This window comes from Penicillium griseofulvum, assembly GCF_001561935.1.
Source record: "Penicillium griseofulvum strain PG3 chromosome Unknown contig_6, whole genome shotgun sequence".
NCBI classification, from domain to species: domain Eukaryota; kingdom Fungi; phylum Ascomycota; class Eurotiomycetes; order Eurotiales; family Aspergillaceae; genus Penicillium; species Penicillium griseofulvum.
Genome location: NW_024467419.1, coordinates 1,906,367 through 1,931,537, shown reverse-complemented (window position 1 = coordinate 1,931,537; position 25,171 = coordinate 1,906,367). Strand labels below are relative to the sequence as shown.

Here is a 25,171-nt window from a genome sequence, read left to right as displayed (position 1 = left end):
AAGTTGAGATTAACAGCGGACAATGCAAGTCTTCTATACTTCACGATCTAATTTGTAATAGGAGGCAACCTTTTTTTTTCCCCTCGTAGCCACATCGTTCGGAGTAAACATTAGCGTCATCGTTATTTGCCCCCTGTCAAGTAAAATAAAAAAGGTCTAGGGTTAAATGTGACAACCTAATACGGGGAGCCCGATGCATGAAACCATTCCAGAACAGTGAAAATCGCAAGGGTCCAGGTCGATCAAAGAGAGCGGAGAATGAATATCCGCTAAACAGTATTTGGTATAGACTGTAACAGATCTTTGGGATGGTTTAGTCCTAATTAGGCTTTGATACACTTTATCAATCCATGGTTTGATCATTGCTCGGGCCTTCTGAACCATTCAATGGGGATGTGTACCAAATAACATCATCAATGCCCAGAAGGTGAATATACTCGTCACTCTTTTTTTTTATTTTTTTTTTATTTTTTTTTTATTTTTATTTTATTTTTATTTTTTTGTTATTTTTTGTGAGACACCCATAAGAATAACTCGAGAGCCGAGTTACCGTTGCCACAATGGCTAAGCCACACAGGTTGCCGATCATTACCCCCCTTACTTCAGCTTGTTAGTAAAGTACACGCGCTGAACTGCATAATATAGGCACCAACAGTCTTGACTGGTTAAGATGGTTTTCCATTAGCCACATTTATGCGCCATGACAACAAATCCTCCCCCCGGTCTGGATGACCTGGCGGTTGAACTCCATACCTATCTACCTTAGATCCCGGAAGGGGAATTTTAACCCACGTGAAAATTCTGAGTTTTTCAGCTCCCCGGAGATGTCAATGTCAGTTCCCAGTATCTTGGTTTTGAAATGTTTATTTTTTCTTAAATTTCCACGATCGGATCCGAGATTTGCACCAGATCTTTCCACTCCCCCAATTGCCTCTACTACTCAATAAGGTAGATCAATTAATATAAATTAATATACTAGGATATACAATCCAAGGTTCCTAAGGCTCTCGAATTCCATTGTGCGAACTATGTAGTGTGGCTCGGACCCTCGTGTTCCTGACTGTCGGAAATCCGGTCAGTTTTTAACGTTAAACTAGTTCGAGCCTGTTAACATGGTTTTCCACTTTGATTCCGAGTTATATCCGAAATTACTAGAAAGATTCAAAAACATACAAAGAATGCAGGTCAAAATAGATGTACCAAAAGTACGTGGCAAATGGCCTCCCGATTCCGGCAATCGTTCCAAATACGTGATTCAATGTTGTACTTCCCCTATGGTAACTAGCTTCGGTATTTACATTTGATAGTCCCCGTAGAGTTTAAAGCCTATCAAACGCTACCCATGAAGCACTATTAGGGATTAGATACTAGAGCTCTAGAGAATTGACATGTGAGCGCCAATCATTAACCACCGGTCGAACGGTGAATTATGCATTCAAGATATGATCTCTAGACTACTCTCTACATGAACTCAGGGCTGAAATGGGGGCAAAACACGAGCTACGTTACAAGGTCCAATTTAAATATTTCAGCCTAATATGCAATGATTTGTTTTACTTTGTGGCTTCGGTAGTTCAAAGAAGGCAAAACAAAAAAGCCACAATTTAACCTTCAGAGGAGGGAAATTCTCCTCTTAATATATTCCTGACTACTTATACGGAGTACAATTCGAAGAAAATTTGAATATCCATGCACTTCTAGCTTGCAATTGCATTATATTACCAATTTTCATGGAGAATTTAAACTGCCTTTGCCGTTCCAGACTCTTCAATGTGGTGCGTTTCACCAACACTAACACGCTTAGGTCCCGTGTCCTGATCCACAACCTGGTCACCGAACGCGGCAGCCACTTCCTCGAGGGTCTTCTGTTTGGTTTCCCTAAAGAAGTGTTAGCTTCTCATTTTTACCTCTTCTCTCATCTCTGATATCAGAAATAGACCGGTGACTTACGGGAAGTAAAAGTAAGCGATCATTAAGAAGAAGGCAGAGCATGCTACAAATACGTAGTAGTAGTTTTCATGAATGTTGGCAAAAGCACTGGGTCCAGCCTCGGTAACTATTTTCGTGTGAAAAGGTTAGCAATCGCATACATCGAAACATCTTTCCAAAGAATGAATCCCAAACATACTGCCAACATTAACGATGAAGTGAGATGCGGCGGCAAGACCCATCACCTTGCTACGGAGAGCAATAGGAAGAACCTCAGCGCCATACAGCCATGTAGTACTGTTGAGCATGCCATCTAAAAAGAAAAGAAAAAAAGAGTTAGCGATAATGTTTTGCAGCCCTGGTGTGAATCCGTACAATAGCAAACCACAAAGAGATAGATTCCAAGAATTGCGAAGCCCTTTCCGATGCGGTTGTCTGTATTTTGGAATTGCCTTTGCATTACCGCGGCATAGATTTCGATCAGCACAATACCAGCCAATCCGGCGAGCAGCATCCTATAGACCATTAGCGGCAGATAATTGAATGGTAACGCAAAGAATCCACTTACTTCCGACGTCCCCACTGATCGGTCATGTACATTGTAGTGAGCGAATTGGACAAAAATGCAACGGTACCGTAGACTGCAGCCAAAGCGAGAATCGAGTGTGATCCGATTCCAAGCCCCTTGTATAGAATAGCTGAGAGAGAGATTAGCATTCCAACAATGTCAAGTCCGACACTCGTACGTATAACTTACTCTGATAATACTGAATTACATTGACACCTGTCAAACTCGTCATCGTCTGCACAGCAATAGACCTAAACATCCAAGTCAGTTCCCAAACACCTAGCCGAAGAAGACCTAAACTCACACAAGCACCCGATGTCTAAACAATTTAAAGATCTCCCGGTAGGAAGTCATCTCCCTCTCCATCTCATACTCAATCTGCGCCTTCATAAGCCCAAACTCCTCCTCCATCTCATGAAGCACAAGGCCACGTCGGATGCGAGCAAACTCGCTACGCGCCAGCTCAACCTTCCCACTACGAATCAGCTGTCGCGGCGAGTTGGGCATGAATGTTGAAAGACCAATGAACATGATAACTCCCCAGGGAATCTGAATACCCAAAGGGAGACGCCATTGCATGGGGCCGTAGGGAGCGTAACTGCAAGCATAACCAACCCAGTTCGACATCATAGTACCGAATGAAATACCACAGCCAGAAATTCCGCCGATCAGACCGCGGTATTTCGGGTCTGAGATTTCGCTCAGGTAGATTGGGACTGTTGCAACCATGCCACTAGGATAGTTGTTAATTTCAGCCGGTTATTTATAGATCTGGGAGATTTTGTATTGCTTACCCTACTGCGAACCCGGCTAGCACGCGGCCGGCGAGGAACATGCCGATGTTGACGGAGGCGGTTTGGATAACGGTGCCGATTGTCACAACCACGCACATCATTTGCATGAAGCGAATGCGGCCGAGTCGGTCACCAATGAATGTTTGTGTTAGGGCGCCGACGGCCTCGCCGGCGATATATACGGCCACAACCTAGAATGGTCAGTTTATGGATTTGAGCTTAAATGGCTGGTTGGCTGGACATACAGCTCCTGTGACGCCATTTGATGGATGCTTCATATAATCAATCCAGCTTTGGTGGGCAATGGCTAGTCAATGGTTAGTTTGAGTTGCGAATGTTGAATTTGTGGATACTTGTAACTCACTAGTTGTGGCAATGCCAGTATCGAATCCCTATTTCAATCATTAGAGCTAATTTCGCGTAGTCACGGGCCAAGATTTGATCTTGGAACAATTAAAGCAACCTACAAACAAGAACGTGCCTATAGCAGCAAAGAAAGCAATACCCAGCGAATACCACATTGTCATTTTGAATTATTGTCGATTCTCTGGAATCAGACAGGGATATTAAGTGAAAAGAAAACGTAGATCACCAAGAGCTAGGAACAAGAGCTACCCCGATGTAATAACTGATCTCTGGTCACAGGAATAGGCCGGGCTACGTCCGATGGGCCGAGGATGGGTCACACGGCAGAGAGACAAGATACAGACGACCATTATCGGAGGAGAACCGAGTTAATTATTCCTGGGGAAGCGGGGGAGGCTGGTGGAGGCCCTTGATACGAGAGATTCCCCGCAAGAATTCATAGAGTGTTGAGCCTTTTAGCCTTGTGGGATATGGCTGGTTCAAGGCCTCCCTTCGGAATGCGGGGTCCGGGGAATATGTCATTCTGCAAAGATCCCACATCTTCATACGAGTGTGCTCTTTCAGTTTCGGTATAAAGACCCCCTCTCGAGGTGTTACCCGGTCCAATTAATGGTATGGACTCAATTCTGAGAATCAAAAACCGAGTTACCATATCGGGACATCTTGGCATTTGCCCCCGTCTTTACCCCCACGCTAGGACTCTCGGCGCCCTTCGGCGTCTTCTTGACCTACTATGTTGTATACTCTGATAATATATTGAGTTTTTCGGAGTTATATGTAGACAGAATTGAGAGGGGACAAAATATGTATATTCTGTCCCTCGGGCCCTTCTCAGGTGCTCGGGGAAACCCCGATGATCGTGTCAAGTTTAGACCAGCATATGACGATGACCATTGGTGGCAAATGGCTTCTAAATATCTTTTTGATAGGTCATAACTGGTCATAACTAAGCTGGTAGCTTTGGGGGTAAATGAAGTGAGGCATGCGAAATAAGTCTCACGAGACACTCCACTGGTATAAGTGGGACCCATCTTGAGGATGTGTACGGAGCCTTGGCAATAGCTGGGGCATATAAGCCAAACAATCCAGAACTTATAGGGAACATTGGAGTCCAGAACTCACAATGGACAGCAAGACTTGAGATGCGTTATGTCACTACGATTGTTGGCAGCTACTAGCAGCTCTACTGTGAAACAAAAATAATCATTCAACGACTCATAATCCGGTAGTCATAGATGGTGTTTTTGAATAGATGAATTCCTATTTCATTTTTCCATTGCCAATGTCATATATGCTCCGCAAAAACAGCGAAGCACTTTGTGCAATGCAGGAAACCCAGAAGCCGAACAAGGAAATTGAACAATCTAGAAAACGAGGGCAGCACCCTTGGTCTTCTTGTCACCACTGTAGAAAAAGATAAGTCAGTACTGGGTAGCAAGATGATAGAATTGCAGATGCAACATACCCCAGCTCGAAGTGCTTGCAGCGCTTCAGGGCGAGCTGCTTCTTGGCCTTGCAAGCAGTGCACTCGAGACGCAGGACGACCTTCTTGGTGGTCTTGGCCTTCTTGTGGAAGACGGGCTTGGTCTGACCACCGTAACCACTCTGCTTCCGGTCGTAACGGCGCTTACCCTGGGCGAAGAGGGAGGCCTAGATCATGGAAAGATAACATCAGTAATGGCTCACGACTACCATTCCGGTGTCGAGGGCACTAACCTTGCCAGCCTTGTACTGGGTGACCTTGTGCTGTTGGTGCTTGTGGCACTCCTTGGACTTGCAGTACGTCCGGCGGGTTTTGGGAATGTTGACCTGTGCGGAGAGATGTCATGAGCTTTTGTCTTTTGGTCTGATTGTGCGAAGATCAATGTCAATGTAGTTCGTGCCCCGAAGTCCGATTCGAAATTAGCGATGTCGCAAAGAGATGGGTCGTGTTGTCCGGGTCGTCATTTTCTTGGGGTAGGAAGCGTAATTGAATATTTGGGATTCAAAAAGGATCGCGGGTTACATCCATTGTGGTCTTCTCGAATCCTCAATTTCGTCACCAAGTGTTGTCATTGCAAGTTTCGCCACACATTCCCTCTTCAATGCCGACTTTCATATTGCATGCTGCGAGAATCCGGTGAAAAACTGACGGTTGGGTGGTTCATAATGTGGTGATTCGTGACGGTCGGCGGGTTTGACGATTTCGAGGTCGGCCGCACAGTGGACATCTCACAATCTCTTCACGACTCGAGGAACTTCGAACGGCCGGGGCTTGCAGAAAACACTTTGACATATCTCGTAGGGTGATATCCTTACCATTTTGACTGACTTGGCCGGATAGCTGGGTGGTGGTCGTTGGATTGTCGCTTGTCGGAGGAGAGCAAGTGCGATTGTTGGGTTGTGGGATTTCACTCGCTTAGGCCCTATCGGGTTGGCGCTAACCATTTTAGGAGTCGCCAAGAAGGTTATGCTGAGTCATTCATATAATTCATGCCTGAGGCATCTTTGACATCACTGATCTCTGAAAGTGTTTCGAGTCGATTCTCAGCACATATCTTGAATTTTGCTATAGAAATCCTTCTCCAAGTACAATACTGTCCCCTACTCCATACCACGTTCGACCCTTCATCAACTCCAACCCCTTTTCGTGACCTATCACCCATTGCCCTTCAGATGGGTCCCCCAATCTCCTCCACACATTTGAGCGGAGTTCGTGGTTGAGATCCTCAATCTTATGAATAAGTTGTGATGCTTTCTTCTCAAATTTCTCTGGAGAATCTGAGTAGTCCCCTTCTTGGGTGTCACTAGCCGCAACGAAGCGCGCAATGGTGATATGCGCAGACGGGACGGTGTACCGAGCCGCGATTGGACAGCCGGATTGAGTCACGATGTTGTAGAGATCCCTCCGCAGATGATGATACGTAAACTGATCATCTTTTCCACTATACATACTGCTATCTTCCTCGCCAGCTGCGGGAACAAAGCTCAGAGCAATAGCAGAAGTGTCGTAGCTGATTACTGGCTTGACCAGCCGGGCACGGTGGGTGAGAGTGTAGTTTGCCAGCTCTGTTAAAACCCCGCTCATCTCAAGAGAAGAGGCAATCTCGTCGATTCCAGGCCCTGTCAATGAAGACCTGATCTCGAGCGTGGTCATGTGCAGATTATCTGGAGGTACGAGCCAGAGACCTATGTTGTAGAATCACAATTAATACGGCCTCTCCGCATTTACCACAGATCATATATATAGCACGTACCAGGTCCAATCAAGGGACCAAGCTCCTGCTGGATCTTGTACACCAAGTCGCGGATATGCTGCGGCGGGCGCGCCCAAAAGGCAAGGTTGTGTCTCGGGTCCACGAAGTCTGTCAACCCCTTATCTGCCTCGAGGACTTTGGATAGGATCCCATCTTCTTTCCATTCAGAAAATCCAGGTTGACAGATTTGATCTCTGAAAAGAGCATTTCTGTTGCTTCTATGGGTCTCATAGGCAATTTGCAATTGTTTCTGCGTGGGACTCAGGATTTGTCTATCCACGATTAATAACGCAAGCTTACCGGATCATTTCCAGAAAGACTGATCAATTGCTGAAACTGATTCTCAGTGACATCTTGCACCGGTTCATTGGCCATGTTGTTTGGGTTTGGACTCCAATTGACTGATTCTAGTCTGGGCCAAGGGTTTCAGCGGGGTAGATGGAGTAAAACTGTGGAAGGTATCTATATATACGTGTGTACTTTCTGGCTATCAAGTAGTAATTATGGACAGATGAATGATTATAGTACATGGATCAATTGTTAAGTCAGAAAATAGCTTTTCAATTTATACATGTACTAATTTTCTCCAATATGTTAACTATGTTACAATTAGTCCAATATATATTTCTAAACTCGAAAGGTCAAGTTATTTTCAAAAGCGGTGTTTCAGTGGTTTACTGCTAGAATTAAGACAACGAAAGATAAAAAAAACTCAGTAGAATATCCTACATTCTTCCTAAAGTCCTAATTATCGTGATTTCTGCACTACTGTTGTATGTTGTATACATTCAATGTTGTCGCAAGTCAAAGTGAGGCTCCGACGCGATCAGGCAATAAGGCCACAGGCCCCCACCAAAACCCCGCCGGACTCACATCTTCTCTCCAACTCATTGACAAGAGCTGTGCAACTACATTCCAACCCATACCTTGCTCCATTACTTCCAAACTGAAACAAGACACAGTTTAAATATGTTGATCAAGTACGTTTCTCAGCTCCAGCACGACTCCGTCCCCATTGTATCGTCGCATGACCCCGTACTTGGACAAGGTTACCTAGAGCCACAAGCTGACATTTCCCGTCCAAACAGGGTCCGAACGCTCACCGGCAAGGAGATTGAGCTCGATATCGAGCCTGACTACAAGGTAGACCACCCGCCAGCCTAGATGCGTTTCCAGCTCCTCCCCGCACGGAATCACCTTAGCCCTTCCACTGAAACCACATCCACAAGTCCCGTGATATCCATGTCATATGTATGCGTTTATACTGAGATAGAAATTTCTATAAAGGTCTCCCGGATAAAGGAGCGTGTCGAAGAGAAGGAGGGAATTCCCCCGGTCCAGCAACGACTCATCTTCGGCGGCAAGCAGATGTAAGAAACTACTCGCCGAGTTATTTTCTTGCATTTTTCTATTATCAAAACTAAACCAAAGCTAATAACTTGTCAACAATAGGGCGGACGACAAGACAGCCTCAGAATATAACCTCGAAGGTGGCGCCACGCTCCATCTCGTGCTTGCTCTACGTGGAGGATGCGCTGCGAAGTCAATGTAAACGCTTTTTGTCATTTTTAGATACCATATTTCTGCAGCAATGTGAATCAGTCGAGGAACACTAGTGTTTGTCCATCCCGCATCCCACTTCGCGAGGATTCGAGCTGCAGGGACTGCGGCGGAGCTTGGGATTTGAGTTGAAACAGCGAGGCAGCATGCATCCTGGGTGTTCTGGATTGAATCGTTATTATTCATTTGGGTCCTTTTTTCTCAAGGACATAAGCTTCATTTATGGACTGGGTTGGGTTTGCTATACCGTTTCTGACCCTATTGAATGTTGCATATGTCTACTTCAGTGGCGCAAAATCCCGCGGGAGATACAATGCGACTCACTACGTAGGACTGCGAGTGCATTTTTGAATGTACCACTGAGATATGGCGATAAAATACTAAACCAAACTCGGCCAAAAACTCAGCTAAATGACTTTCGAACGCTATCCGGGTACATGCAGTTCCTTTGCATTGCTAAAGAGAGGGATCCAACCGGTATCATCGGAGAAATAGAGCCTACATCAACCTTATAGATAGAACCAAATAGAAGAATAGAATAAGTTCTCAAGGACAAATTTAAATCGCAAGTGAGGTACATCCCCTTGGGTATCAGGAAAGCCAAACTCCTTTGCTCCAAACTGACTAAAAACATTGACGAGGCCAATGTCCCACATAGGTAAATATCTAAGGCCTCCTTTAGGAGACCTTCAAATCACAAAAGTTTTATCTGAATATCACGACTAATTTCGTCGTTTTGCAGGCATGAAAATGCTCGGTGCCGGGCGTCGGCGAATGACGCCCGGTCGAGGAAGAGGAGGCCCGGAGGAAGGCGGGCGGGAGGAAGGAAGAGAAGAGATGGGAGGGGCAGGGAGGGATGATGTTGATGAAGAAGAGGAGGAAGAAGAAGGTGTCTCTGTACTATGAGGGGGGGAGGTCGCACGGCGCTTTAGTTTGTGCTCAGTGGCCACCCCTGGCGACTTTTTTGCGCTAGGCGCATTGCTGCTAGATGCAACACGGGATGAGTGGGAGGAAGATGAGGCAGAGGCGGTGGAAGTCAGCGCACGTAGTCGCGCCTCATTCCGAGCCAGCATAGGGTGCTGGAGGGAGGGCGGAAGCATGCTGGGGCGGCTAATACGTGGGGCAAGTGGTTGCGGCTTTGACATCGGCTGTGGTGCAGACTGCTCGGCGGTGGGGCGGCGGTGTTCTTCAACCAAGCCGATCGGTGCACGCTTAACTTGCGACGCACGGTTGTTGAGAGACTTCGTAGGCATTGTGAGCGCAGTGTTGCGCTTCTGCGGCTGGAATATGCTGGGCTTCTTGTCATGACCAACCATCCTACGATCATATGTAGCATGACGTTGTCGTACAGAGGGTCGGGATCCAGCCATGCGTAAGCCCCTGCCCTCAGGGATGAGTTTAGGAGTGAGAAGTGCACGCTTGGCACTAATGCCATCAATCGCCATCTTCATTCTCTCCGCATCTGCGTCAAGTGAACGTTGCACTTGGTCACAGAGATCACAGTACACCCCATACCAGTTGTTCGTATTTTCCGGAAGTTGGTACTTCTCCCAATCGGGAATGTCTCGTTTAATGAGCTCAAGCCATAGCTCTTCATCTTCTTCGGCAAAATGGGGGGATGCGAGCTCCATAGCGTGCTGCAAATTTACAAAGAATAGTGTTAGTAAGTTTGAAAGTGGACTATGAATGAAACTCAAGTGAAGTTATAGAAAGTGAGGCTTAGAAACACGTACCAGCTTTTCGGGATTATGGATATTAAGCAAGATAGGACGCGCAAGAGAGTATGGCATAGCGCCTAGATCATCTAGGTCTGAAAGTCATATTAATTTAAAAACCATCCAAAATGAGATGATGCATTTCATCTATACCTTTGACAAAGCGGATAGCTGTGGCTGTGGCCAGATGAAGCAGTGATGGGGCTGGCATCTTTATGATGACAATGGTTCAATCCAAAGTACCATAAGATGTGCGACATGGGGTAAAAGCAAATAAAATATAAAGCAGAGACAGTTTTAAGAGAAAAAAGGATAAAATGATGCGAGATGTGATGCTATTCTCGTGGTTGTAGATGGTAAGAGTCTCGGCTTTAAATAAATGGATGGATCATGCGGTCTCGGAGGCGAACGCTGATTGGCTGCCTGAAGCTCCATGGATTTAATGCTTTAATGTTGCTTTGTACTAATTTTGTGATATGGCTATGGACTATGAAATACTCTATAGTATTGATCTGATCAGATATAAGTTATCGGTTAGGTAGATCTATGATATCTGTATAGGTGCCCAAGTAAGGACTGAATCTCTCAAATTGGGTATTTCAAACTATTTTGCTGAATAAACTATAACAACTTTGCCAAGTTAACAAAGTATCGAAAGCAGAAATAATATATATGAGCTCCATTGGCTTCCAAAACAGCCTTTTATATTTCCAACGGCTTCTTGCATCCATCTTGTGTCTCGGATTCATCCTCCGTCTCTGGAACTTATAGTTCTGAGCACGTGATAGTATGCAAACAATGCAAACACCGTCTTGATAGCATCATCGAGGGGCATATCAATGAACTTTTGATAAATCGAAAATCGGTTCAGCATTTAAATTCTGCTGTCAAATACAAAATTCACAGGTAAGTCCTTCGTGTTCTTCCTTGTTGCCGTGGTGCCCTTCTGTATACCCAGTGTCTTGAACAGTTGTACACAGCAACGCTAGCCATATAGCTATCATCCGGGCATTCTGCATGCTGGATATAGACTTTCAATAGCGTGATTAGAAGACACCATTCTCATTTGACAGGAGCACTTCTGCAAATACTATTCGAGACCTGGAGTGAATGCCTCAGACACGTCTAACTCTCAAACAGATAATCACAATGGCGCCCCGCACGCAGCTAGAGATCATCACTTCCTCCGTGATTCGTCTGGTCAAGGAGGAAGCTTCTTATCACAAGGAGCTGTTGCAGCAGGCTGAACGTATCAAAAGACTGGAGGCTGATACTGCTGGTGACGATGAGAACCGCGAGTACACTCTGAAGCAAGAAGTATGTGCCTTGTACGGAAGCTTTGCTTCTACTAAATCATCTTGTCTATCATTCTGAGACCGCTAATGCTGACATAAATGATAGCGTATGTCTCTTGAAGAGACCAAGAAGGTTTTGCCTACATTGAAGGAGAAGCTTGCGCAGGCTGTTACGAACCTGGAGGCTCTGATTGTGAGTGTAACATCCCTTTTCTACCTGATTGTATTCTTGGATTCCGTTAACTAATTCTGATAGGTTGAGGAGGGTAAGAAGGGAATGGACAGCAACGTTGAGCATATTACCGCTGGCAAAGAAGCCATTGCCCAAGCTAAGACTGCAGAGCGCGAGATCTCGTGAAAGAGATGTCGATTACATCAAGGATAAAAAAAGAATACCCATAAGGTGGAAGATTCCATAATCTTATTCAGTAAATTGAAAACATGCCCAACGCCAGACCATAACCCAGAACTCCTTGCTAGTGCTAGTAATGTACATGCCGAAATGCATCTTCAGGTAGTATCCATCTTCCCGTTGAAGTCATCGGGCAGTTCCTCTCCTTCCTCGAGCTCGGATAATTCGCCATCACTAATCGCAGAGACTTCTCCTTCATCAATCATATTGGTGTCCTCCCGGCTAGATACTGCCCCATCCATCTGGGCAGCTGTGACTTGACGCAAAGGCGACGCAGCACCAGCGACCCCGGACTTCTCAACCTGCAGAGCAGATGATCGACCGGTTTCATCTTGGGCGTGCTGGGAGGGGGTCATGGCGTCGCCCTCAGGACCAGGGGTGTTCCCACTGCTAGCCTTGCCCTTGGATGTGGCATCTCCCTCGTCGCCGTCTGCGCCCTCCTGCATGCCTTCCCGGCGCTCGACTTCCTCTTTCTCATCGCGGATCAGGCGACGAAGCTGCATGCCCTCATCCACAATGCGACCGAACTGCTCACGTCGCTCAGCCCATGTCATGGCATAATCCTTGCTTTCTTTCTCGAGATCCGCAATCTCGAGTCGCAATTTCTGAAGGTTCGCTGACTGGTCTTCGCGCGGCTTGAGTAGGCGGTTGCTCGTGATTTTCTCCGTCAATTCATCATAGGTCTTTCGCAAAGATAGAAGTCGCTGTGCTTCTACAAGTTGACTGCGTAGATCGGCCGTGCTTTCCCGTACAGACTGCATCGTCGACAGGATCTGAACCCGCTCGGTGGCATATCGCTGGCGTTCTTGCTCGTTGCTGGTAAGAAGGAACTGGACGCGCGCAATGCTGGCCTCGAAGGCGGCAAAGTCGAGTGAGACATCCTCGCGGAAGTGGCGCCATTCTTCAAGCTTTTTCTGTTTCCCGGCTTCTGTTGCGGTCGCATCGGAGTCGGCGTCTGTTTCTTCGGGAGGAGGGGTGAGAGGGAGAGAGGATTGTGAGACAATGAGGGATTCGGGATTTAATAGTCGTTTCGAAATTCGCTTGAATGGTTTTTCTTCAACGTTGAGAAGGCGCGACTTGTGGAGCGCATCTGTGAGAGCTTGGGCGTTAACATTATTGACCTGCGAGGACAGAGCTGGAATGGACTCGACCTTCTTCTGGCTGGCCTAGAAGCCCATAAGAGGCCATCTTATGTATTTGATTATGGAGTGCGATCCCAAAGACCGATAGCACAGAATAGATTGGAAGTGTGCGCGACTTCAAGATGATTGGAAGTGGGGAGGAATATGAAAAGTGAAGCTGAGCGGTCTGGCACTTGGAACTCCGCCTTAAACCTTTATTGACCTCCAGGGTTTAATGGCTATTCTTCAACAATCAGCTGTGCTGCCTAACAAGATAATCGACTTTGGTTTACCCAATTTAATCATAGCCTCCAAGGCTTTTTTTGGGCTAGACACCAATTCAAGCCTACGCAGTATCCCTCGATTGCTTAAGGATCACCCAGTACTCCGCAATCCAAAGCTCTTTGCAAGCACGGCCTGGTGAAGCCATAACGAGAGGCCCGATGGACTTTGTCGCTCAAGACTCTGTGACTGCTGTCCTAGCTGCTAATTTTGTTGTATCATCTGTGCTTGCCTCAGTCTCATCACTATGACTGAGATGTACTCCGGCCTCCATGTGGGCCAGCGGTTTTGCTCTCTGGAAGAGTTCAAAACAGTGGTACGAAGTATATCAGTCAGGCAACACTGGGAGCTTCGTGTATCCAGAAGCAACAAGAAGAGCGTAGTTATCGGATGTCGATCATCGGCAACTTGCTTCTTTCGTGTGGTCTGTCGCTCAAACAAAAGTGCGACCTACATCACCAGTCTTCAAGACAGCCATAGTTGCCGCCGGAGTGCAAATTCCCCTGCGGCAACACCTGCTCGCTCTGAGGCTTCCCATGTGAGGTTTTTGCTGGGCGAGATCCCGAAGCTTTTCGATATGAAGTCGAAAATACGCGCCCAGGATGTCGTGGATGCTGTGAAACGCTACCACGGGTATGACATCTCCTTGCGCCAGGCACAGCGAGCGCTTACCAAACTTCAGCCGCGGCATAGCGAGGGCCAGGATGAACAGGGGCCGGATATCGAAATGAGCGCAGAGGAACAGCAATCGCCTGAGCAATCTCCCGAGTCGCAAGGAGAAGGGGCAGACACATATGGGGAGATATCCGAAAATCGCTGGCTCCCAGAGCATCTTCCACCATCACTGATTGATGATGATAATGTGTCCCCACACGAGACCTCAAACAACCACGTACCTGCTCCACCATCTAGTTCCCAAGCCCTGCCACCTCCGCCCCAGGGGCAACACGTACCGATACCCACACAAAATCAACCCTCTTTCAATCACAACCCACATCAAATGACTATGCCACAATCGGGAGTCGAATACCAAACGGCTGCTACTTTACCAGTAGGAGTGGTTGGACCTCCGAAAGACTACTCCAACCGTAGTGATCACGATGGCGTCCCCCAGATGGTTCTTACCAATTTCAAGATTGAATTCACCTGCACAACCTGCGGGTCACTGAATCAGAGCTTTTTCCCAAACCAGGGCAACGTCACCGGTGCTAGCTATATGACCCATCATGCTGTGCCGAATCCTGGCAATGTTCCAAGACACGCTGGGCCTACTCCTCAGAACGGTGTGGGTAGTAGTAGCAATGCAGTTGGCGAAAACCCTGCTTACGATATTAATGCCTCCAACACACCTACTATCCAGAACGCCTGGCCTGGTGGTGGCCTAGGAGTTCAGATTGGACCGACGCATACCTAACATATCATGTTAAGAGGATGATGTCGGCCACCATATTAATGAGATTGGAATATGCAGCTATGCAACCAGAGTCAGCACAAGCACCAGCTGAATTTATGCCTTACTATGCACGACAATGTATGGTATTCGATGCCTTGATCGTCCCGGCTCCTGGGTCTCTATGCGTTCTATGAGACATCAAGATTACGATTTTGGATACCCGATCCAGAACACGATGGCAACATCTGACTCAAGCCTAAAGGGGCTAGTTCGATGAGTCTTGTCTGGGATCTCTGTTTTGATTTCGGCTGTGAGAACTCTATATAGGTTAATCTTATGTAGTGGAAGTAACATCCGAGATTACCTAGGACGGGTTATTATCAGGGCTAGTATTGTTATGAAGTCGACGAACGACGCTAGTTAATCCTGTTTTGATACGACTTTTGTTGATGGTCTTGGGAATTCCTTTTCCCACCTACTTAGTTTGAGACCATCAACCCATCTACCACATATTGTTATACCCTTGCAATCAAGTACGTTCTTCCCCAAAACAAGCTTATTCCCTGAGGTTGCGTTTGTCAAAATGGCTCTCTATTATCGCACGGCGTTCAGCATACGCGGCGGTGTGACGACACCCAAATGTACATTATGTATGCATCTGTGTTTAGGATATATGAATTCAGATGGTAGAAGTGCAGCCAAATTGACCGCCCAATTGATCAAGATGTAGAACAATAGCGACTCGAGTACTTCGGAGAAATATCCGTAGAGAAAGGCATAGGTTTCCTGATTCGGCATCCCGGACATTACTCAGCCATCGGATGTCCGATCGGCTATCCGACATTGCGGATCCACAACAGATTCTACTTTTCGTCAACACCGAAAAGATGACGCGGAACTGAGCCGAGAGTGTCTGGATTGCTATTCATCGGTCTGATATCGGGCTATAGTGTAAACCGAGCGCACAAGTTTCTACTTGCGTCGGACCTGGATCCGATGTGACACCGGCGCTCAAGCTCCAATCGACATCCAGCCCTCAGTCGCCGATGGATCGGAAGGCCCTAAAATCCTGTCAGAGAAAAAAAACTCTATCAAAATAAATGACACTCCTAAATCAACAAATTTGCTATAGGATTAACTGTTTTCTCTAAATAACGTTGAGACCCTCCACATTCCATAAAATTGTGTGCTCTGGATAATATCACGCCAAGCATTTCCTCCCAACCTTAATATACTTCGTGTGTTGCAACACCTACACCACAAAGCACACATCACCTTTTACGAAACACCTCGGACAATCTACGGAGACCCATTTTGAGCGATTGTGTCACCACACCTGCAGTCATGAATCGGCAACGAGAGGCCGAAAAGGCCCTTCACGATCAAACAAATATTCTCCCCTTCGCACAACTCATGGTTGTCTTCACGGGTCTGGCAATTTCCTTACTGATTTGTATGGTGGATCAGAATGGTATCAGTGTTACACTACCAACCATCTCACGCGAACTTGGTGCCCAGAATACCATCTCCTGGGCTGGAACCTCATCACTAATTGCAAACACCATGTTCACGGTGCTTTACGGCCGACTGTCAGATATATTTGGCCGGAAAATTATGTACATCTCCGCCTTGATCTTGCTGTGTATTGCGGACCTGCTCTGTGGCTTGTCCCAGAACCCGGCTATGTTCTATGTTTTCCGAGGCTTGGCTGGTGTCGCTGGTGGTGGTGTTACCTCTTTGACGATGATTATTGTCTCTGATATCGTGACATTGGAAAAACGAGGCAAGTACCAGGGTATTTTGGGCGCATCTCTTGGTCTTGGTAATATTATTGGACCATTCTTGGGTGCTGCCTTCATCATGCGTTCAACCTGGCGCGGTTTCTTCTGGTTGATTTCTCCCTTGGCTGCTTGCTCTGCGGTTGTTGGATATTTTCTTATTCCGAATAATGCACGAAAAGATAGTTTCCGGGAAAACATTGGCCGCATCGACTGGTTCGGGCTACTTGCATCCTCCGTTGGTATCATTTTTCTCTTGATTCCTATCTCAGGAGGTGGATCCTATTTCCCCTGGGATTCACCGATGGTCATCAGCATGCTCGTTATCGGGGGCTGCTCACTCGTTGCATTTTTGCTCATTGAATGGAAAGTGGCTACACTTCCGATGCTACCAGGTATGTTCCGATCCCCCATAGTTCGTAAAAGGACATTCAGTTGACCTGAAAAAGTGGCCTTTTTTAACAATAAGGTCATTTCTGCAATCTTCTTGCAGAGCTTTTTATATGGTGCTGTTTACCAGGCAAGCCTTTACTACCTGCCATTGTACTACCAAAATGCCCGTGGCTGGTCGCCAATTACCTCTGCCGCCATGACATGTCCTATGGTTGCGGCCCAGTCAATCTTCTCAATCACATCTGGACTGTACATCTCACGATTAAAGCGGTATGGCGAAATCATATGGATTGGATTTGGCCTATGGACCTTGTATGTTGATCGATGCCTACGCCCTCTTTCTTTGATCCTATACTGATACTAGTTACCTTCTCATAGAGGGTCGGGCCTCATGTTATTATTCGGTACTCACACCCATCCGGCCGTTATTGCAGTCATTGTGGCAGTCATGGGTGCTGGGATTGGCTTCACATTCCAGCCCACTCTCGTGGCCCTGCAAGCACATTGCACCAAGTCCCAAAGAGCAGTCGTGATTGCAAATCGTAACTTCTTCCGCTGCATTGGTGGGTCATGTGGCCTCGCCATCTCTGCAGCAATTCTGCAAGCTACTCTTCGCTCCAATCTACCAACCAAGTTCGCGTATCTGGCAGAGTCTTCGTACTCACTTCCCTCAAGAGCGAACCTCAGCACAGATGAGTGGGCTTCAATCCTGCTTTCTTACAGCAAGGCTTCACACGCAGTATTTATCCTGCAGGTCCCCCTCATCGGTGTGTGTTTCCTGGCATGTATGTTCGTGCGTGACAGAGGTCTGGAAAGGCCAAAGGAGCCGGAAGAGATTGAAGAGGAAAAGCGAAAAGCCCAAGAGGAAAGAGATACCGAGGCGGCTACTTCTGAATACCCCGAAGAGTTTGTCGACCCTCAGACCCACCACCAAGCCGAGAAGCGTCATTCTGTGTCCACAATTGCCGAATCATGGATGCCACCTTCTCGGCCAGAACCTAATACTGAAGGACACGGAGAGGAGAAACAGCAACAGCACCGAGGCATGTAGAGAGTTGAAAATGATGAAGGCCCGTTCATTTTGCTTTGACTTTGGCTAAATCTGCATTTGCATTTGCTGCATGGGGGCGTCCGATACCCAAAAGGTAATATATCTTGCGATAGATTAATCTAATACACTACTTGATGCTCATGATTTCCAGGGATATAGAGTATTCTCAATGAAAATTGTAGGTAGAAGCTGTTCATAATTTTCCAAGCTCTGCTTTCATGGAGGGCTAGCTCCAGATGACTTACCACCTTTAAAATATCTCTTTGAACACAAGTATCCGAATCGTAAAAAAGAATGAAGTAAAATATCTAATATCGTAGGTGCTTTGTAAACTATAGGCTACGTTAGTGTTAGTAGATGCTATGTCTTGGCATTCCGGTCTAACCTTATCTCCGACCTCTTTCAATCTCACCTTGGCATGGCACTTCATCAGCGTCTTGATGTGCCAAATTGAGGTTGATATTCTCCAATATGTATGCACTCGGGCAGAGTCGCGAGTCATCAAGGCAGACAACTCCCGCATCGCGAGACCATAACCCACGGAAACGCGGGAGGACCGCATGCACTCGTTGCAAGACACGGAAGCAGAAGGTGCATCAGATCTACTCAATAGCATATCTGCGAATATGTTGACTCATAGTTATTTAGTGTGACAATGAACATCCGACCTGTTCCAACTGCTTGAAGGCGGGGGTCTCGTGCGACAAGTCTAATGTCCGAGAGGATAAAGACCCCCAGAATGAGTAAGGCCAAAATATATGAAGTACCCGGAAAAAGCTAAATTGGATGTTAGTTACACTCGTGGCTTAGAGGAACGTGTACTATTCCTTGAGCGTAAACTTGCAGAGTCTGATCGATCATTAGACCGAAATGCTGCTGCCACAAATACTGCGTCTTCGCTGTTCTCCCCACAAGTTGGGCACACAACACCACGCACAACTACTTCGGGATTTGACAATAATCCTGTCGGAGAGATCGTGGGACTTCTTGCCCTGAGCGCTTCCGAGGCCCCTGCATACGTAGGATCCAGTTCTGGTCTTTCTCTCGCTGCCGACCTGGGAGAGATGGTCCAAACGAGTGTATGGAACCAATTCATCTCAAGAATGCAACAGAAAACTGGTACCGCCAATAGTTCTCAGAACAAGGCAACTCAAATACATGGGCCTTCGATGCAGCCCAGCGCAACTCAAGTTCGAGATCGGGCAACGAGGATGGAAGATCTCTTGCCAGCGAATGTTGAGCCCCCAACAGATGAGATGGGGGCACGAATACTCGAAACATATTTCACACGACTTCATTCTCGATATCCATTCCTTAATCGGAAACAAGTATGGCAGATCCATGCAGATCGATGGCGATTGGCGAAGACCAAACGTGAGGACCTTACTCCTTCTGATCGATTTGCTAGCTTTAAACTCAACCTGGTCTATGCAATCGGCGCAACAATGCTTCGCGTGAGTGAAAAATATGCATACACGACTCCTGAGGTAATCATATCCGCGAACGCTAGATTGGTCATCGCTCACAAGTTTTAGCGATTTTATACTGCCGCATTGCAGCATGTACCGACAATGTGTGAAGCACGATCCATTGATAATATCGAGGCCATGGTTCTTCTTGTCGTGTATCACCTCCGAACTGCTTCCAGTCACGGCATGTGGTACATGATTGGACTTGCTATGCGTACTGCTATCGATATAGGTCTTCACCGAAAGGCAAATGAAAGCAACATGGACCCATTTACCACTCAAATGCGACGAAGACTATTTTGGACTGTGTACTATTTGGAGCGGGTGGTATCGATGTCCCTCGGTCGCCCGTTCAGTATATCCGATCGTCACATCGATCTTGACCTTCCATTAGAAGTGGATGATGACATTGAAGATCCCACGCTACTCACAGCACCCCTAGATCCAAACAAAACCACAACATTGACATTCGCAAATTACCTCTTCAAACTTCGTCGCATCGACTCCCGCATCCAGCATAAAATCTACCGCGCCGACCGCCCCCTATCTTCCCTCCGACCAAAAATGGACCCTCTATATCTTGAACTGGAACAATGGAAAGAATCTGCCCTATTGCGATTTAGCGGTCCAGATCTTGACTACCCAATGCTACATTTCAACCGAGCCGTCCGACTACTAATCCAGCCATTCCTCCCCCTCCTCCCGATCACAGACCCATACTACCAAATCTGCATCCTGGCAGCAGGAAACATATGCCAATCCCACAAACGCCTGCACCAAACTCTGGAGTACGGCCACTCCTTCCTAGCCGTGCAAACAGTCTTTATGGCCGGGATTACCCTCCTCTACGCATTATGGACACACACAGACCAAGTCTGGTCCGTCCGCATGAGCAACGACATCCGCGCTTGCTCGACAGTCCTCTTCGTAATGGGCGAGCGCGCAGCATGGGTCAAGAAATACCGTGATGCCTTCGAGCTGCTGGTCAACGCCGCCATGGAGAAACTACAGGGCAATGAGACTGCGCGCAATGCTGGAATGGCAGAGCTGATGACGGCCCAGTATGGCATTAATTGGAATCCTACTACTGCTCCCGGCCTGTCCGGGAGTGATAAATATCCCCCAGTCAACCCGACGGGATTGGCTCCTGATACTACCGGTGCTACGCCCCAGCCGCAGGGTTGTCCGGACGATGATTCAGAGCATGCGGTTAGAATGGCGTTGCAGCTGGCGCCATGGATAGATCAGGATGAGAATGATCCTCTATGGGTGCCAGACTTTGGGACTTTGGAGAGCCTGTCTGGGTCCTTTTGGAGTCATGATGATACGAAAATTTTCGATCCTATGTGAGGTCCTTCCGACCTTTTGATTGTACATACATGCGAGAGATGGAAGATGATGCCCGTTGGCTGTGATATAATATGACAGACTGCATATTCTGAGTTTTTCCTCATCATGGGGAGTTCCCATGGCTATTTCACGGCACTTTGAAAAGAGAACGCATACTACTCGGTAAAATGTGAGCCTCCCACCAATCTCTCTCTTTCTGTGTTTGTTTCTGATGAGGTAATTGGGACCTCGGTTTCAACATAGGACATGTCTGCATATATTCAGCAGACTCGTCAAGCTAAGTCATGCTTGCTCGGGGTTGGTTGCGTCGACTTTTGGACCTCAGGTCGGATGACATTCATGCGAAGTAGCCAACTAGCGTCAGTCTGGTCTAGTGGCCCGCGTTGTATGTTTTCAAATAAAAACTCCCGTTCATGGTATCTTCAAGGGGGTATATCCGTGAACCAGCTTGCAAGATCAGGCAAATCAAATCTCCCAAGGAATCCAAACTCTTCCTGGCCCAACCCCATATCATCCCAAGTTGTAAAAGGATTGATATCCATATTATTGGCTTCGTGACGGAGGGTGGGTTCGTCTGATATCGGCTCGGTAGGCTGCGATGACAAGTCGGGTCGATTTAGTTGTTGATTGGCCCTTTGGTGCAGCTGCGTAGAAATCAACGAAACATCATCAGGCCGAGAAGTAGCTGTACAAGAGTTAGCTTATACACAATGAAGACCCATTACCAACAACGAACATGAGTAATTTTGCATAATATGTTGGTGCGTCAGTTGCAAGAACTGCAATGAGTTGCGGGCAGAGACACTGAACATAGCCATAAAAGCTAATATCTCTTCGCACTTGCGCCAACTCTCGTCCACAATTTGTGAATCAACCTGCTCTCGGATAGAATGACATGAGTATGACATTATCAGTATGAACCCTGCAGTCGATGTGTCTAGCACATGTTAGTCGATGAGTATGAATAAATAACGAGCGGAATCGAATACGAACAGAATCCATTATACCACCATGCATCAGTTACACTTGTTCGATATGTCTTATGAACAAGTGAGACCAGGTCTATGGCGGCCATGACGCAAGAGGCGGCACATTTTGAGAAGACTGAGGAGTAGATTATATTTTTCTCGCCGGGTTGGGTATCAGAGCAGCGTGATGGCCCTGATCGCTCATCGGAGCAGAGTTGAGTAAACATGGGGCGATATAACAGGAGGCGAAGGTGGATGAATCTATTTTTTTTTCTTTGGGTTAGATAATGCAACTTAATGGAGGTCCAGAAAGAGAAGCTACCTCGCACGCAGCACATTCTGCTGGCGCTTGAAGATTGACGAAGCACCTCCGCTTGAGTGATGCAGTGATACTTCATCTGTCCAATTCAGGAGCCGTGGCACGTTAGCCTCATAGGTAGCAAGCTTATCGTCGAGTTCCATCAATACATCCAGGCTACAAAGTTTGGAGTTTTGTAGCGAACTGGCACGAGTGTTATTCGATCGACTCTGCCAAGCATTATAGACCTCGGATAGAATAGATTCGAGAATTTTGTATAACTCAATGGTTGAAACGTAGAACGTCATATATCCCAGTTTATGATCACAGGGTTGTCCACTAAGCTCGCAAGGATCAGCTTCTTGGGAGTCCGTTCCCATTGCAGGCAGAGGTAACGGTGAGATATGGCAAGTCATGCTTGGTCTTCCGTGTGTCATGCTTACAATCCTATTTTTATCAGTGAGCTATGTCTTCTCGAGGGGAATTTAGAAAAGCGATTGCACCAACATGTCCATAATGACGCAGCTATACCACGTACGCCTTCGTATTTCTGTCTCCAGAGGTTTGTTCGAGGCGTGCGTGGTTGTCTCGTGCAACCCGAGTCCTTGGGCAACTCGACATGCCAGTCCGATTGCATTCCAGCACCGAATCGGATAAGGGGTGCTTTGGAGAAGAAGTGAAACAATCAGAAGCGTTTGAACTACGCCGATTGTGCCTATATCCAGAAGGTCAAGATTGACAAATCGCTTTGCTCGAAGGAAAAATGAGTAAACCGCGGCCTCCCGGTCCGCAGGCTGAATATCAGAGAAATAACAGCCAAGGGCAAAGATGCAATTGAGTGCGCAATGGAAGACAATTGAATTAGGACCGCAATCAAATGCGCCTCCAAGCCCAATATTAAGCTGTGGCAACTCAGGCTTGGTTGCTTTGTCCGACCCCCAGAGATTTTCATACGCTTGCTCAAAACTGGGGCGATGGAAAAATGGGAACAGACAATGTACTCTGTCCCAGTAACACTCAAGAAGGTGGTCTGCTAGAGATCGAGGCGGCAAGGAGAAGTCGTCGAACCGAAGATCTACCGAGGGATGGCCTAGATCTCGCCAAATCTCCGTATCAGGGCCCTGGGATCTTGACGATTCACCCTTGCTGCCCCGCAAAGCTGACATGTACGACTGCAAAGGCATCGACTCTCCTGCAAGACGCATAAAAGAGGCCACTGAAGAGTTTCCATAGTATTGCTGCTCCTGTGGGGAGTCCGTGCTTGGGTCGTCTTCTGCGACAGATATTGCACCCATGGCGGTGACATTACCGTGGGAGTTGAGAGATGGTGAAGGATAGATACTGCCTGCTCGTGGGTGGGCAGATTCAGGGGACAGATGTGTGACACGTGGAGATCTGTAGTGTTCAGATTCCGGCCAATTTCTCTGCGTGGGAAATCTTGGCGGCTGAAAAGCAGGTGTTGAAGATAGGGGAGTTGATCCAGATGGTACAGGGGTGGAACCCAGTCCTAGTAATCCTTCTGCAGCAACAGATGTCCTAGATTCTGCGTCCAGATGATCTAGACCCATAGCTCCACCGATATGACTTTGACTTCCAGATACCCTGGAGTCTTCATGTTGTGAAGGCCCAGGTGGCACAGCAACTCCACCTTTCGCACATATCTCTTCAAGCTCTCGAATTCGATTATGGAGAATCTTCAGGTATTCATCATTACTAGCAGATCTCGCATTATCCAGCTTGTATACACATTGGCCAACGGTATACGAGCGTCGAGTGCATGGGCCACAAATTGGCTTTATACCATCGCACCTGACCTTCTTATCCCGACATGACTCGCAGGCCAAGGCAATCTTGCGACGCCGGGGCTCCCGTTTAGCGATTCCACCCTTAGGAGGCATTTGACAGCGCTTGGTCCTATAAGCCACACTAAGGGTACATGTGGCCCACAGTATTTGCTGTACTATTTGGTGGTCCGGATGGTGACCGAAAGCAAGGGGGAAAGGGAAGTGGAACAACCCCGGACTTTGTTTCACTTGCTTATGTCCCGGAACGTACCCGGATAGTCACGTGCTACATTGACTGCGAATCAACTCCAAATGAAAGAAAAGGAGAAGTGTATTTCCTGTATTTCCCTTTTTTGGTCTTAAGATCAGGCCAATGAAGAGTTCTGAATGCGCTAATTAGGGTGTATGGTCCGATTAATTAGAACATCATACGTGGGGCCCCAGGATCCCGGGATGCACCCGGGATGCACCCGGAATGTTTCTATAGAGGGAATACTTTAGCCATTTGACACCATAGACAGGCAGAGGAGGCTATTGTGGTGTAGGGTTGTCCAGAGTACTAAAAAAATACTTTTATATTACTCTGACCTTGAATCAAATGGGCTGTATATCTATATTTTGGGATGTGCATGCTGCGGATCCGCAAAGACTGTCCCGGGTGCATTCCGGAATTGACGTAGGGAACCCTGCTGCCTCATTAGTTAAGGGTTTCAAATTATAGAATAAAGCCAACATTCCCCCTTTTATCCAAAATCCATACTGTTCCATATAGTTATCCACCAAGGATATCAGAAAGCACGACTCCCCCACCTGAGCAACCTAAAATCCAAAGTATTTCACTTGGATATCACCTTGTACCTGAGTATCTTTCTGTCAAGCAGCCTCATATAGGTTGATATTTCCCACCCCAAATGGAGTACGACAACCAGACACTTCAAATGGGTCATAATACCCCCTCACACTACTGTCCTTGGCAAGTCGAACCTCAACCAGCCTCTCGATACCAAGGGCCCGCCGAAGAAGGTCTGCAGTGGGGTTCTGATCCTAGCTTTTGCTATCACGGTTACTCTAGCCCAATCGGCACCTGGACAGAAGAGCGGCTCGTGCAGAACCTGATGCGAAACATGGCCAATTTCTGTGCCAATATGAATATTGGCTGCGATGTACCCGAAAGCATAGACAGCCCACCTCAGAAGCCTATACTGGATGCACTACGACTGAATGGGCTCACACTTCCCATTCCTCAGCCCTTCATGATCCCACAAAATGAAAGACTCTCCGAATCGCCATCCTCGCCATCTTCATCCTCATCGAGCCAAGGCCAAACGTTCTCTTCAGACGATAATGAATGCTCACAACGGCCAAGCTGCATCAGAGCTAGGACTCAATCTAGGCAAAAGAAGAGAAAA

General features: G+C 47.1%; 10 protein-coding genes across 10 annotated transcripts; 5 read left to right on the top strand and 5 right to left on the bottom strand.

The window, feature by feature from the left end:
* Positions 1–1,739: 1,739 nt before the first annotated feature.
* hxt8 (uncharacterized protein) lies at positions 1,740–3,818 on the bottom strand (the record flags this gene model as incomplete). The annotated part of the gene is made up of 11 exons (XM_040795524.1): positions 1,740–1,878; positions 1,951–2,056; positions 2,129–2,242; positions 2,305–2,444; positions 2,498–2,627; positions 2,687–2,748; positions 2,802–3,230; positions 3,292–3,482; positions 3,537–3,598; positions 3,656–3,683; positions 3,759–3,818. The coding sequence occupies 11 exons, from the start codon at positions 3,816–3,818 to the stop codon at positions 1,740–1,742; spliced, it is 1,461 nt and encodes a 486-aa protein (XP_040653201.1).
* A 1,203-nt stretch (positions 3,819–5,021) lies between these two features.
* On the bottom strand, positions 5,022–7,268 carry PGRI_078090 (60S ribosomal eL42 domain-containing protein; the record flags this gene model as incomplete). The annotated part of the gene is made up of 7 exons (XM_040795523.1): positions 5,022–5,061; positions 5,123–5,307; positions 5,374–5,466; positions 5,956–6,076; positions 6,252–6,825; positions 6,894–7,143; positions 7,194–7,268. 7 exons carry the CDS (start codon positions 7,266–7,268, stop codon positions 5,022–5,024), a joined length of 1,338 nt encoding a protein of 445 aa, XP_040653200.1.
* Positions 7,269–7,862: 594 nt separating this feature from the next.
* On the top strand, positions 7,863–8,445 carry PGRI_078080 (NEDD8 family protein RUB1; the record flags this gene model as incomplete). Its single annotated transcript, XM_040795522.1, has 3 exons — positions 7,863–8,036; positions 8,196–8,263; positions 8,346–8,445. The coding sequence occupies 3 exons, from the start codon at positions 7,863–7,865 to the stop codon at positions 8,443–8,445; spliced, it is 342 nt and encodes a 113-aa protein (XP_040653199.1).
* Positions 8,446–9,175: 730 nt separating this feature from the next.
* Positions 9,176–10,379, bottom strand: PGRI_078070 (elongin A domain-containing protein; the record flags this gene model as incomplete). The annotated part of the gene is made up of 3 exons (XM_040795521.1): positions 9,176–10,090; positions 10,187–10,263; positions 10,322–10,379. The coding sequence occupies 3 exons, from the start codon at positions 10,377–10,379 to the stop codon at positions 9,176–9,178; spliced, it is 1,050 nt and encodes a 349-aa protein (XP_040653198.1).
* A 938-nt stretch (positions 10,380–11,317) lies between these two features.
* Positions 11,318–11,821, top strand: PGRI_078060 (putative tubulin-specific chaperone Rbl2; the record flags this gene model as incomplete). The annotated part of the gene is made up of 3 exons (XM_040795520.1): positions 11,318–11,485; positions 11,570–11,656; positions 11,720–11,821. The coding sequence occupies 3 exons, from the start codon at positions 11,318–11,320 to the stop codon at positions 11,819–11,821; spliced, it is 357 nt and encodes a 118-aa protein (XP_040653197.1).
* A 152-nt stretch (positions 11,822–11,973) lies between these two features.
* On the bottom strand, positions 11,974–13,426 carry PGRI_078050 (uncharacterized protein; the record flags this gene model as incomplete). The annotated part of the gene is made up of 2 exons (XM_040795519.1): positions 11,974–13,036; positions 13,347–13,426. The coding sequence occupies 2 exons, from the start codon at positions 13,424–13,426 to the stop codon at positions 11,974–11,976; spliced, it is 1,143 nt and encodes a 380-aa protein (XP_040653196.1).
* Positions 13,427–13,525: 99 nt separating this feature from the next.
* Positions 13,526–14,692, top strand: PGRI_078040 (uncharacterized protein; the record flags this gene model as incomplete). Its single annotated transcript, XM_040795518.1, has 1 exon — positions 13,526–14,692. The coding sequence occupies one exon, from the start codon at positions 13,526–13,528 to the stop codon at positions 14,690–14,692; it is 1,167 nt and encodes a 388-aa protein (XP_040653195.1).
* A 1,323-nt stretch (positions 14,693–16,015) lies between these two features.
* On the top strand, positions 16,016–17,893 carry PGRI_078030 (putative MFS transporter; the record flags this gene model as incomplete). Its single annotated transcript, XM_040795517.1, has 3 exons — positions 16,016–16,844; positions 16,899–17,154; positions 17,221–17,893. 3 exons carry the CDS (start codon positions 16,016–16,018, stop codon positions 17,891–17,893), a joined length of 1,758 nt encoding a protein of 585 aa, XP_040653194.1.
* A 758-nt stretch (positions 17,894–18,651) lies between these two features.
* PGRI_078020 (putative C6 transcription factor) lies at positions 18,652–20,712 on the top strand (the record flags this gene model as incomplete). Its single annotated transcript, XM_040795516.1, has 2 exons — positions 18,652–19,380; positions 19,429–20,712. The coding sequence occupies 2 exons, from the start codon at positions 18,652–18,654 to the stop codon at positions 20,710–20,712; spliced, it is 2,013 nt and encodes a 670-aa protein (XP_040653193.1).
* Positions 20,713–22,463: 1,751 nt separating this feature from the next.
* On the bottom strand, positions 22,464–23,876 carry PGRI_078010 (Zn(II)2Cys6 transcription factor; the record flags this gene model as incomplete). The annotated part of the gene is made up of 1 exon (XM_040795515.1): positions 22,464–23,876. The coding sequence occupies one exon, from the start codon at positions 23,874–23,876 to the stop codon at positions 22,464–22,466; it is 1,413 nt and encodes a 470-aa protein (XP_040653192.1).
* Positions 23,877–25,171: the final 1,295 nt, after the last annotated feature.